Genomic DNA, 13,645 nt, shown 5'->3' on the forward strand with positions numbered 1-13,645 from the left:
TGGTTAAATACAATTTTTATTTTAAGCAAGAACTTACAATTCATTGGTTTACAGACATGCTGAAATGAAAGGTAATATAACTCTTTAACATGGAATTACAGACTGGATTGACAATGACTTTACACAACTAAATGAATTTATCTTATATAACACATTAAAAATTATCTTCTATATATTATAAACTGACATCCAAATCCACAGCTCTTATACATAAATTCCACATGTTAACACAATTTGTTGATTATAAATACATAGTTACTATGAGTATATTTTAGGTGATCACCACACTTTTTTTCTCCTTAGTAAACACTGAGAATTATGACATATGCAGACAGTGTATAAGAGACCTTAAGTCGGCTTTGATCCCATTATTAAGAAATCCATACAGAATTGGATTAAGACAACAGGACATCATGCCTAGCAAGTGACATATGCAATACACCAACTTGAAATGTCTGTTTGAAATCAGGTTATCATTAAAATCGGTCACCACGTGGAAAAGGTGTAGAGGCATCCAACTCACCGCAAACACTAGTATCAAGATAGTCAGTCTGTAGAAAACACTTCGAGATCTCTTTTTTATTCTCATGATAGACTGGTTTACTCTCATCTCATGAACATCTGAGTTTTCTTCTGGTTTCACCTCAAAGCAGGTGGGCACCCCAGGTATGAACTTACTGGATGAAGGGAGCTGACTCTTCCTGGAGCCCGCGTGTTCCAGAAGCCTTCCTGGCTGATTCTCCAGAGGCTGCCTGGCTGGGGCGGGCAGCACACAGGCCGTCTTCTTGCTGTACCGCCTTCTGTGCTTCCTGATGAATGAGTAGCTCAACTTCTGGCTGCTGGGGAGCTTCACTTGGGGCCCAATCTTTTGGGAAGTGTGGAGAGTTAAGTTGATCATCTCTTTTTCTTCCAGTTGGTTTTCTTTGTTGGACAATCCACAGCTTATACTCCTGCAGACACTAGTATGACTTACAGTTAGACAAACTAAGGGCAGAATATACTGAACAAGCAATAAAGAGATAGTGAAAGCAATTCGGTATGCATCAGAGGGCCACGACTCGACACATAGATACCTGTTGCTCAGCAATGCTGAGCCAAAGGTCTCCTGAAGTTCCACGAGGCTGTGAAACACTGGGAGAGGAGAACACATTGCAAAACCCAGTGTCCAGACAGTGGCGATCAGGAAATAGCCATGGTTAGCCGTTAAATGATTAGATACAGGATGTTTTATCATATGATACCTGACAATGGCGATGGATATTAAAATTAAAGTGGAAACCAGAACCGTCACACATTGAAGGAAAGGCATAATGTGACACATGACCCTGCCAAACATCCACTGATCCAGCAAGACTGAGGTCAGAGTGAAAGGTGAGCAAAACAGCACAACCAAGATATCAGAGAAGGCCAGGTTCCCTATGAGGAAGTTGACTGTAGTCTTCTGATTTCGCTTCTTCACGAGAGCCATCAAAATAAGTAGATTCCCCATAAAACCAAGAAGACTTACAAGTGTATAGAGTCCAATCAAAAAATACTGCAAGTCATCAACACTGCTTTTATAGTCATCCCAGACTGGGAAATCAGAATTTCGAAGGGCAGCAGTATTGTTCTCGCCAGCAAATGTCTTGTTATAATAAACCTTGAGCTCTGAATCCATATTATACTCCTGCTTGGAATAGAAAGACACTAGTTAGGAACTAAAAAAAACCATCATGACAACTATAAATTAATCCATTGAGAAGGAAACAAAATTTTACCATTTTCTCCTGTTACCTTATCAATTTACTAAGAAAGATTAGTGAAGTCTTTACCTGGCACCAAGTACAGTGTAAATATCAGCCATAACAATTATAGTAAGTTTAAATCTATCATCATCATTTCTATGATGTATTCTCACGTTAAAACAGTAGACCAAAAAAAAGGACTTTTTTTTCACTTATGTAGGCAAAATGTAAGGGAAGGAAAATGTGGATAAGAACTTCAAGATATCTAATTATAATAGCTAATTAATCCTTTTGTCTAGTGCAGATACATGTTGTAGTCATATAATCTTATCTTAAACATTTCTTTCTATCCTACATCAAGGTTAAACTTAAAAGTAACCTTCCCTAAACTATTCCTTGATCTATTCAATTGAATGTGATCTCCTTTGAATCCCCACATATTTCTGTTTATAGAGTCTGATACTATACGACACAATTTGCTTTGCACTGCAAGTATAATAAAAACCAGTTTATCTTATTTATGTATAAGCAATGGGAAAGCAGAAACTGTCCTTTACTCACTGTGATATCGACCATAAAACATGGTACAGTAACTTCATCATGGCCCCGTTAAGTAAATATATGTGGGAAAATGAAAAATTCAAACCAGAGTCTAATATCCCAAATATATCAAAGTCATAAAATCTTCAGATTTGAGCTTCTCAAGTGTAGATACACTATCTTAGGACCTACATGTACAGAGTAGGTACTCAATAAATGTTTATCATGTGATACTGTTGACTATGTGAACACAATCTTGACAGCAAAATCATCCTGTGATCAATTCCCAGTTCCCTGAGACCTGTAGATTATCATGAATTAAACCACTGCTGCTGGCATTTTTAAAAACAAAATTTACGTGTTTATTTTTTAATTTAGAAATGGAAAATAAATTTCAGCCTTTAAAAGATTGAATAAATTTATTTTGTTTAAGGAAGATATTATGGCATAAAGTTAAATGTAGAAGTGATACTAATATAACATCCCATAGATTTTGTCACCTCAAGGATATTAATAATATTAATACCACAATGATATTACTTATTTACTGTTACATATTACAGATTTGACATTATTGTCTAATGAAGTACACAACGACCTATAATATATCAAGAAGAGGCAAAAGGAAAACCTTCTCCCCTTTAAAAAAGCAAGCACTTCCCATTTTTTTCTAAACAAGAATATCCTACAAAATACTCAGGATAGCAACAGTTCATTAATTCTGATGAGTATACCTTGTAATAGAGATCGTGATATAGATAGACAGATATATGTATATGGATATATATGGAGATACATATATTTTAGATATATATATCTTAAAAAATCAGTGTATGTTTATCAATCGATTTCTAGATCTATAGTTGGGTAATTATGTTTAAAACTATAAAAATACATATATATTTAAACTAATAGTAAACAATTATCTTCTATTTATAAGGGATATATAGATCCTGGGCCAGTAAATTTCCAAAGGGCAAATCTTATTGTGCACATACCTTTGTCATAAATAACTTTTCAAGTATACATACAGCAATTTTCAAATAGCATGATATAAGCATTGTTGTGCTACGAGAAATTTAAAAGTTTGTTTCACAACTTCTATAACAAATTCTATATTATTAAATTTCTGAAGGCCAATTACATTCCTTTAAAGATGTGTGAAAGTCACTCAGTCGTGTCTGACTCTTTGTCCATGGAATTGTCTAGGTCAGAATACTGGAGTGGGCAGTCTTCCCTTCTCCAAGGGATCTTCCCAACCTAGGGATCGAACCAAGGTCTCCCATATTGCAGGCGGATTCTTTACCAGTTGAGCCACCAGGTAAGCCACTTTTAAAGATAAATGAATTCAAAAGTTCAGGATCTTATTCATTTATTCTTAGGTGTTAATCAATAATTTACGCTGATATTGTCTCAAGTTGAAAAAGATAACTGGTAGGTACGATAGTGACTCACCAGGCTTACTGAATCATCCCACTCATCATATTCCCAGTCAATGGATTTCCTGCAGCTCCCCTGGACAGGTCCATGAGCTTCTAATCAGAGCAGCCTGGATTGGTCTGCCTGCCTCATTTCCTGAACTCCAGTGACCCCCTGGCTCCATCTGGCTTCTTCACCATCCTATTTACACACATAGTCTGTACAGGCTGTTTGTTACTATGGTTCCTTTATACTCAGCTATTCTTCTCTGGATTCACTTTTTGAAAACAGTCCTTTTTAGTTGTACATCAGTAGCTGCTGATTGTCCCCCCTTCGACCAAGGCAAGGACAGAAGAGAAACTGGACAGTATACTCTATAATGGCTTTGTGTTTTCTAGGGACATGTAATTGTAGGATAAAACATCTTGAGAGTAAAAATTACTGTCCCAAATCTGCAGTAAGAGGATATGCAGCACTACTGGTAATGATAGAAGAATGTGGTGTGAGTCTAAAATTCAGAGTGCCTCTAGCGCATGGTCAATTCTCTCTGTGACACTCTGATGGAGAAAAGGGAAAATGTCTTAAGTATTTTCATGATTTTAATGATGCTTAATAGAGTATGAAGGATGACTCGTTTCTGTTATTTTAAAGCTGAGAAAATTAAACTGCTGCTGCTACTGCTAAGTCGCTTCAGTCATGTCTGACTCTGTGTGACCCCATAGAAGGCAGCCCACCAGGCTCTGCTGTCCCTGGGATTCTCCAGGCAAGAGAATATACTGGAGAATATACTGGAGAATATACTGGAGTGGGTTGCCATTTCCTTCTCTAGTGCATGAAAGGGAAAAGTGAAAGTGAAGTTGCTCAGTCGTGTCTGACTCTTAGCAACCCCATGGACTGCAGCCTACCAGGCTCCTTTGTCCATGGGATTTTCTAGGCAAGAGTACTGGAGTGGGGTGCCATTGCCTTCTCCAGAAAATTAAACTAATTAATCAATTTTAATCAATTTAGAAAAGTAGTTTAATTTTCTCAGCTTTAAAATGACAGAAATGAGTCATCCTGGGAATATGGACAAATTTAGCATAAAGTATGACTGGAATCAAGGTTACCGGGAGAAATATCAATAACCTCAGATATGCAGATGACACAACCCTTATGGCAGAAAGTGAAGAAGAACTAAAGAGCCTCTTGATGAAAGTGAAAGAGGAGAGTGAAAAGTTGGCTTAAAGCTCAACGTTCAGAAAACTAAGATCATGGCATCTGGTCTCATCACTTCATGAGAAATAGATGGGGAAACAGTGGAAACAGTGTCAGACCTTATTTTTGGGGGGCTCCAAAATCACTGCTGATGGTGATTGCAGCCATGAAATTAAAAGACGCTTACTCCTTGGAAGGAAGGTTATGACCAACCTAGATAGCATATTTAAAAACAGAGACATTACTTTGCCAACAGATGTCCATCTAGTCGAGGCTATAGTTTTTTCAGTGGTCATGTATGGATATGAGAGTTGGATGGTGAAGAAAGCCTAGCACCAAAGAATTGATGCTTTTGAACTGTGGTGTTGGAGAAGACTCTTGAGAGTCCCTTGGACTGCAAGGAGATCCAACCAGTCCATCCTAAAGGAGATCAGTCCTGGGTGTTCACTGGAAGGACTGATATTGAAGCTGAAACTCCAATACTTTGGCTACCTCATGGAAAGAGTTGACTCATTGGAAAAGACCCTAATGCTGGGAAGGATTGGGGGCAGGAGGAGAAGGGGACGACAGAGGATGAGATGGTTGGATGGCATCACTGACTCGATGGACATGGGTTTGGGTAAACTCCGGGAGTTGGTGATGGACAGGGAGGACTGGCGTGCTGTGATTCATGGGGTCACAAAGAGTCGGACACGACTGAGTGACTGAACTGAACTGAACTGATGACTATATGTGTATATATGTGTGTGCATGTGTGCTTAGTCATGTCTGACTCTTTGCAACCCCATGGCCCACCAGACTCCTCTGTCCATGGAAATTTCCAGGCAAGAATACTGGAGCAGGTTGCCATTTTCTCTTCCACAGAATCTTCCCAACTCAGGGATGGAACCTGGGTCTCCTTCATTGCAGGCAGATTCTTTACCATCTGAGCCATGGTTCTAGTGTATGTGTATATGTAAACATACATACATACATATATGTATATATGTATAAACATGTTCTATATATACAATAATATATACAGATATATTAATATATATTCATACATTGAGTACTGAATGTCCATTTACATTCTATATTCATATATATTTAATATTTGATGTATGAATATACAGAATATTGAATATATATGCATAGGTATGTATGTCTATTTACATATATACATATATTAGAACCACTGAAATTAGACAAGGTTTCAAAAAGACTCCAAAATGAAATGAAGAGTACCTACATAGACAATTGTGATAATTTACCACATTTCAACTTTAAATTATGATCAGGCCTCATTATAAAATGAGTCCTTCACTTTATTTCACTTATAGGGTGTTTTTACAAATTAAAGGTTTGTGGCAACCCTGCATAGAGCAAGTATATCAGCACCATTTTTCCAACAGCACATGCTCACTTTGTGTCTCTGTGTCACATTTGGTAATTCTCTCGATATTTTGAATTTTTCATTATTACTTGTTATGTTGATCTGTAATCAGGGATTGTTGATGCACTATTGTAATTGTTTTGGGACACCATGAACTGTATCCATATAAGATAATGACTTAATCCATACACATTGTCTGTTTTGACTGCTCCACTATCTGTTCCCCCACCTCTCTCCCTCTCCTCAGGCCTCCCTATTCTCTGAGACAGAACAATATTGAAATTAGGCCAATTGTTAATTCTACAATGGCCTCTAAGCTTTCAAGTGAAAGAAAGAGTTTCAAGCCTTTCACTTTAAATCAAAAGCACTGGGATGACCCAGAGGGATGGGATTGGGAGGGAGGTGGGAGGGGGGTTCAGGAAGGGGAACACATGTAAATCCATGGCTGATTCATATCAATGTATGGCAAAAACCACTACAATATTGTAAAGTAATTAGCCTCCGACTAAAATAAATAAATTTAAAAAATTAAAAAATAAAAATAAATAAATAAATCAAAACCTAGAAAAATTTAAGCTTAGTAAGCAAGGCATGTCGAAGGCCCAGATAGGCTGAAAGCTAGGTTTCTTGTGCTAAAGAGTTAGCCAACTTGTGAATCCAAAGGAGAAGTTCTTGAAGGAAATTAATAGTGCTAAAGTGCTACTCCAGTTAATACATGAATGATTAGTAAAGAAACTGTGTTATTGTAGATACAGAGGAAGTTTTAATGGTCTGGATGAAAGATCAAACCAGTGACATTCCCTTAAACCAAACCCTAATCCACAGCAAGGCTCTGCTGCTGCTGCTAAGTCGCTTCAGTCATGTCTGACTCTGTGAGACCCCATAGACGGCAGCCCATCAGGCTCCCCCGTCCCTGGGATTCTCCAGGCAAGAACGCTGGAGTGGGTTGCCATTTCCTTCTCCAATGCATGAAAGTGAAAAGTGAAAGTGAAGTTGCTCATCCGTGTCTGACTCTTCGCGACCCCATGGACTGCAGCCTACCAGGCTCCTCCGTCCATGGGATTTTCCAGGCAAGAGTACTGCAGTGGGTGTCATTGCCTTCTCCAGAGCAAGGCTCTAACTCTCTTCAGTTCTGTCAAGGCTAAGAGCAGTGGGTGTCATTGCCTTCTCCAGAGCAAGGCTCTAACTCTCTTCAGTTCTGTCAAGGCTAAGAGAGGTGAGGAAGCTGCAGAAAAAGAGTCTAAAGCTAGCAGAGATTGTTTCATGAGGTTTAAGAAAAGAAACCTTCTCTATAACATCAAAGTGCAAGGGGAAGCATCAAGTACTGATGTAGAAGCTGCAGCAAGTAACCCAGAAGATCTAGCTCATATAAACAATGAAGGTGGTTACACTTACGCTTATACACTTTTTCAATGTAGACAAAACAATCTTATATTGGAAGAAGATGCCCTCTAGGACTTCCATAGCTAGAGAGGACAAGTCAGTACCTGGCTTCAAAGCTTCAAAGGACAGGCTGACTCTCTTGTTAAGGGCTAATGCTCTAGTGACTTTAAATTGAGCCAACACATGTTTATTATTCAGAGAATACTGGGGCCCTTAAGAATTCTGCTCAGTCTACTCTCTCTGTGCTTAATAAATGGAACAATAAAACCTGTCCAATAGCATGTCTATTGACAACATGACCTACCAAATTTTTTAAGCCTGCTGTTGAGATCTACTGCTCAGAAAAAAAAAAGTTCCTATCAAAATATCACTGCACATTGACAATACAACTGGTCACCCAAAAGGCTGATGAGATGTAAGAGAACTCATGTTGTTTCCATGCCTGCTAACATGATATCCATTCCGCAGCCCACGGATCAAAGAGTAATTTCAACTTTCAAGTCTTATTACTTAAGATGGAGAATTTTGTAAAGCTATAGCTGCCATAGATAAGGATTCCTCTGATGGATTTGGGCAATGTCAGTTGAAAAACTTTTAGAAAGTATTCACCATTCTAGATACCATTAAGAATATTTGTGATTTATGAGAACAGTCAACATTTCAATATGAACAGGAGTTTGGAAGAAGTTGATTTCAACCATCATGATGACTATGAGGAGTCAAGACTTCAGTGGAGGAGGTAACTGCACATGTGGTGGAAATAACAAGTGGAGCCTGAAGAACTAACTGAATTGTTATAATCTCATGATAAAACTTTAAGGGGTGAGGAGTTGCTTCTTATGGATGAGCAAAGAAAATCATTTCTCAAGATGGAATATTCTCCCAGTGAAAATGTTGTGAAGGTTGTTGAAATGACAACAAAGATCAAATTAGAATATGACTTAAGTTTAGTTGATAAAACAGCAGCAGGGCTTGAGAGGACTGACTCCAACTTTGAAAGGAGTTCTACTACAGGTAAAATACTATTGAACAGCATTGTTTGCTACAGAGAAGTCATTCCTAAAAGATACAATTAATGGGACAAATTTCATTGTGTCTTACTTTAAAAAACTGCCACAGAATCACCAGTCCAGGTTCGATGCATGACACAGGGTGCTTGGGGCTGGTGCACTGGGATGACCCGGAGGGATGGGATGGGCAGGGAGGTGGGAGGGGGGATCTGGAAGGGGAAAACATGTACACCCATGGTGGATTCATGTCAATGTACGGCAAAACAAATACAATATTGTAAAGTTAAAAAATAGATAAATAAACTAATTTAAAAAAAAAAGAAAAACTGCCACAGCCACCCCAAATTCTCCATGGGGTTTGGAGAATCCCATGGACAGAGGAGCCTGGTAGGCTACAGTCCATAGGCTTGCAAAGAGTTGGACACAACTGAAGCTACCTAGCATGCATGCACACACATTGTTTTATTAAACATAATATTATTGCATGCTTAATAGACTATAGTGCAAACATAAGTTTTATATACACTGGAAAATGAAACAGTCATGTGACTTGCCTTGTTGTAATGGTCTGGAACCAAGTCTGCAATACGTCTGAGGTTTGCCCCGAAATATCTTCATTGATAAAGGCTACCTCATAAGAACACAAAACTGAAAAGGTAAAATATATTTATAACATTTTTACTTAAATGAAAAAGAAGTACATCAGGTTGTACAGTTGGTGGCTGGTACAATTTTATTATAATATATGCACATAAATATTGAACTCATTAAATAAGGAAAAAACCACTGTCTCATAATTAATCTGGAGAAGGAAATGGCAACCCACTACAGTACTCTTGCCTGGAAAATTTCCATGGACTGAGGAGCCTGGTAGGCTACAGTCCTTGGGGGTTACAAAGAATCAGACACAACTGAGCGACTTCACGTTCGTGTTCATAATTAATCAGATGAAAGAAATGTCATCCTGAATATTCACTGGACATGACAAAACTGAAGGCAACACTTCTATCCTTCTCCAAAAGACACTAATTTACACATAATTTAAAAGGGAGGCCTTTTTTGTTAATGAATAGCTAAGAAAGATCAGTTGTTCCTTTATTCATTCAACTAGCATTTATTGAACATCTAATATGCTAGGTGCTTTGCTAGGCTCTGGAAGAAGAAAGATAACTGATTCAAGGTACAATGTGAAGAATATTCTGAGAGATTAATTAAAGGTCTCTGATGAGTTGTTGCAGGTTGCAATTGTCTCATACACGAAAGGCCCTCGATGGATGAAAATAAATGAAAGAATGGCCTTCTCCTGATGTCTTTTTTTCACTACAGCTTGAACACTTGTATTTCTGGGGAATCCTATGAATATTTATTTGTACCTGCTGATAGATTAAATCATATTTTTTCCCTTATGCTTTCTCTCACGTTACATTCATTCATTCATTCACCATTCATTTATTCATTTTATTTTGCTGTGACCATATAGTTAAACTTTTTGTGCTCTTCCTGTAGTGCCACTCCACCCCGAGTACACACATAACAGCTAAGATCATGCTCGACAGTAAAGGAAACTTCTGTAAATTTTTTCTTGGATGGATAACTTCTCACAACTAAATAATGGATATTGAAAATAAGAGAAGGGGGCAAAGAGGGGATGTTAAACTGTTTCTCAAAGTGCCTCCTTGCTGCCTGGGAACATTTTGAACATCAGGAAAATTCTGTCTAATAAGATTCAAGTCTTCTGTTTCTTTACTTGAAAAAATTTATAGTATAGGAATAACTTTAAAATGAAAGGGGAAAAAGCATAGAGGGTTTCTTTCCTTAAACTTACCCCCTAATTTCTCTTTCTTCCTGAAAAGCACAATAAACAAGCCTATAATGGAAATGGAACTCTCTTCAATAATGATCTGCTTTTCAACAAGTGTTGTAATGAATGTTGTACAATTTTATGCAGCATAAATGTTCTACAGATAATAAAAATAATATTAAATGTGAACTTCTCTTCATCTTAGATCACTAGAGAAATTATGAAATAAAGAATGTTTTTAAAATGAAATATTATTTTAGAAGAAATCCGATATTGACTGTGTGAAACCTTTTTTCGTGGTGCCTAATTTTTGTTCACTCTTTTATACCCGGTTTTAACCCACCTCCCCTGCTCAGAATTCCCAGGCTGAAACATCAAACTTTTATCCTCATAGTAACAAGTGAAAGGAACAAAAGCTCCTGGTCCAACTGTGGTGAAGTGTTTTTTTAAAAAGCAGTATCTTGTAAAGACAATGTAATTTTGTTATGTTGTAATTGTTTATAAAAATTGATCTATAGATGACACCAAGACAAATGGAATCTTGTGAACAAGACTTTAACTATTTTGATAGATAGTTCTCAAAAAGAATGGGAGGAGCTGCATGGAACTCACAGGACATAGAAGGACTGAGCTTATACATTTAAATAAGGTCGCTTTGCTGTGATCTTTTCCTGCCTCATGGAAATGCACATCTTTCTTCTCAGAAAGATTACTAATCACACAAAAGAATAAAATACGTGCAATTTTTTCCCTCTAGCAATGATAAAATATCACCTATTGCCTACTTTGCTGTGATCCTGGGACAATGGCTATATTTCACGTTCTCAAATATCCCCATGATCTACTTTTAAGCTAGAATCTGGCAAAATGTGAATTGTAAAGAAATAGTGTTCCGCTCAGCTGATAAACACGCAGGCACGAGCCACCCTCTTTTCCCAATTCTAACATCAGAGTTTCTTTTCTTTTGAGAAATCTGAAATTTAAAATTGCATTTGGGAGGCAAATTTCGCTGAGGGCGCCTTAGGTGATTTCCACGATCTCCCAGCAAGTCTCTGGGCTTACATCCAACAGGGTGGTTCGGTCCCTTGAAAAGATAACTGAAAGGTCCTCAAGCTCGGGGATGAATTCCCAGCTTCGGAATTCGAGGCACTGGGATGTGTGGGGATACCTGCCCCCGGAGCGCAGACCCGGGCACGCCGCTGCCGGGTCCCGGGAGTCAGCGCACGGCGCTGCTGGTGCTCGGCGCCCGGGGCCCCCGCCTGGAGCCCCCCGGCACCCCAGACCCGAATATGCTGGGCTTCCCTGGGCTCGCCCTCTCCGAGAGCCGCGTCCTCCCTGCACCAGTGCCGGTGGGACCCTAGACAAGCTCTTTCCGCTTAGCTCTGCTCGCCCACGCCCCGACCAACGGACTCGCACGGAAGCGCCGCCGAATCCTTCCCTCTCCCTCCGTGCCCCAGAGGCGCCCGCTCCCCAGCTTGGACCCCTGATTGCAACCGCGGCCCTACAGGCACCTCGGAGCGCCTCGGCTCCCGGGATCGCGGCCGTTGCTGCTCCCGGCGGCGGCAGGGACTGCGAGCGCCAGAGGAAGCGACCGCTCCCGCAGAGCTGCCCGGCCCTGCACCCCGAACCCGCCCGGGGCGCCCCCTACCTTCGGATCGGGGTGGGGGAGAGGAGGCACCCCCGGGCACCCCGTCTCCCGGGTAGGGCCCGCCAAGGCCGTGCAGGGAAGAGGGGCTCGAGGCCGCCGTGGGCGCGGCAGCTCCGTAGCTCGGGCTTCCCGAGAACTCTTCAAGGCCCAGGTTTTCTCCTTGCTCGAAACAGAAAAATAATAAAAACCCAAAGCCAGAAGACCGCCGCTCTCTCGCACCTTCCAGAGTGAGGCGGGGAGGCGTCTGGGCGGGGGTCGCCTAACCTTCGCGGGCGCGGGGTTGCGGAGGCACCGGGAAGAACAGGGCCAGCTTCCTCCCCGGCGCGGCGCGGGCGACGCGTGGGCGCCCGGCGGGGAGGCTGCCGCCGAACCCTCGCTTCCACGAGCTGCGCCTGGCAGCTACAGACGACGGGGAGGGAAAGAGTTGGCATAGGTTAAAAAGATCAGGCAAACAAAACTTGTCCTCCGTTTGTGCTCAACCTGATTTCCGTCCTCAAGATGTCCAAATCTGTATCCCTCCTGTAGGTTTGCCTTATTTTTGGTTATCAGTTGTCAGGAGCCTATGGTTTCTCTGTGTGAGAGGGTGTGTGTGTGCGTGCGCCTATGGTTTCTCTGTGTGAGAGGGTGTGTGTGTGTGTATGAGAGAGAGAGAGAGAGATTAAGGATGAACCGGTAATAAATCCCTGTGTCCCTGTCCTTTGAAGTAAAAGTCTTTTCTTTTAGGCTACCAGATCTCCTCTGAGTCTCTAAAGGCTGCTTCAGAGCTAATAATTAGGAATGTGAAGATGTAGAAATAAAGAAGAGCTGTTGGACTGGGGAACTGGTAACAATTTAGAATAAATGGACCACATGGCGGAATCACTAAGTCCCTGAAAGATACAGACAAAGGGCTGACACATTCCTAAGTTGTTTTTATAGGAAGCAGATCCCCACCAGAAGAAAATTTATGACCGTAAGAATATAGACGCTGGACTGTTTGAAACCAGAAGGTTGATGATGCTTGAAACTTAATATTGATGGCAACCAAGTCAAGAATCATGCATAAGCTGGTCACTCACCCAGCAGCACTCCCTTTCACACTGCTTTTAAAACCCTCTCCCTGAAAGCCATCTGGGATTTGATTTTGAGCTGCCCATTCTCCTTGCCTGGCACCTGCAACAAACACTGCAAGTTCCTTCACCACAACCTAGTGTCAGTAGACTGGCTTTACTTGCTAGGGTGAGCAGAATCAAGTTTTCTTCTGTAACAGGGAGAGGGTCATATGTCTTTGACCATAGCTAGGTCTGAGAAGGGGTGTGCTTATTGTAGACTTTAAAACTGAAAGCTGCTATGTGATAGTCACAGTATCCCATGTCTAGTGATGAGTGCAATCCCGTGGGAACAGCACACTCTAAACTGGAGAGGATTGTATCCCTTGGGAGCAATGTTACTTGTAAATCTAATTTCTGGGGGCATTAAATATTAGCTACTTACCCCAGAAGTCGGAGAAAAAAATTCCTGTGCCCCTTTTCTGCTGAATTTTAGTATTTGATACTCAGGGGACCTGTACAG

At 40.5% G+C, this 13,645-nt stretch overlaps 2 protein-coding genes across 5 annotated transcripts in view; one reads left to right on the top strand and one right to left on the bottom strand.

The window, feature by feature from the left end:
* Window positions 1–12,478, bottom strand: NPY5R (neuropeptide Y receptor Y5). 4 transcript variants are annotated; one of them, XM_081564165.1, is made up of 2 exons: window positions 12,095–12,478; window positions 1–1,666 (listed from the first exon to the last, which is right to left on the bottom strand). In XM_081564165.1, exon 2 carries the CDS (start codon window positions 1,655–1,657, stop codon window positions 317–319), a length of 1,341 nt encoding a protein of 446 aa, XP_081420291.1. In that variant the 5' UTR covers window positions 1,658–1,666; window positions 12,095–12,478; the 3' UTR covers window positions 1–316. The 4 variants fall into 4 exon arrangements, with proteins under 4 accessions (XP_081420291.1, XP_081420351.1, XP_081420464.1 ...); XM_081564225.1 differs by having other exon boundaries at window positions 12,314–12,416; XM_081564338.1 differs by lacking the exon at window positions 12,095–12,478 and adding an exon at window positions 9,200–9,293.
* LOC145536089 (uncharacterized) overlaps window positions 10,108–13,645 on the top strand; it is a 7,771-nt gene continuing 4,233 nt past the window's right edge. The window contains exon 1 of the mRNA XM_081564680.1: window positions 10,108–13,312. Coding sequence (XP_081420806.1) covers window positions 11,567–12,325 — 759 coding nt within the window. The 5' untranslated portion in view covers window positions 10,108–11,566 and the 3' untranslated portion in view covers window positions 12,326–13,312. The remainder of the gene's footprint in view (window positions 13,313–13,645) is intronic.

This window comes from Giraffa tippelskirchi, chromosome 1 (assembly GCF_054371585.1).
Source record: "Giraffa tippelskirchi isolate mGirTip1 chromosome 1, T2T-mGirTip1v1.2.pri, whole genome shotgun sequence".
Taxonomy (NCBI): domain Eukaryota; kingdom Metazoa; phylum Chordata; class Mammalia; order Artiodactyla; family Giraffidae; genus Giraffa; species Giraffa tippelskirchi.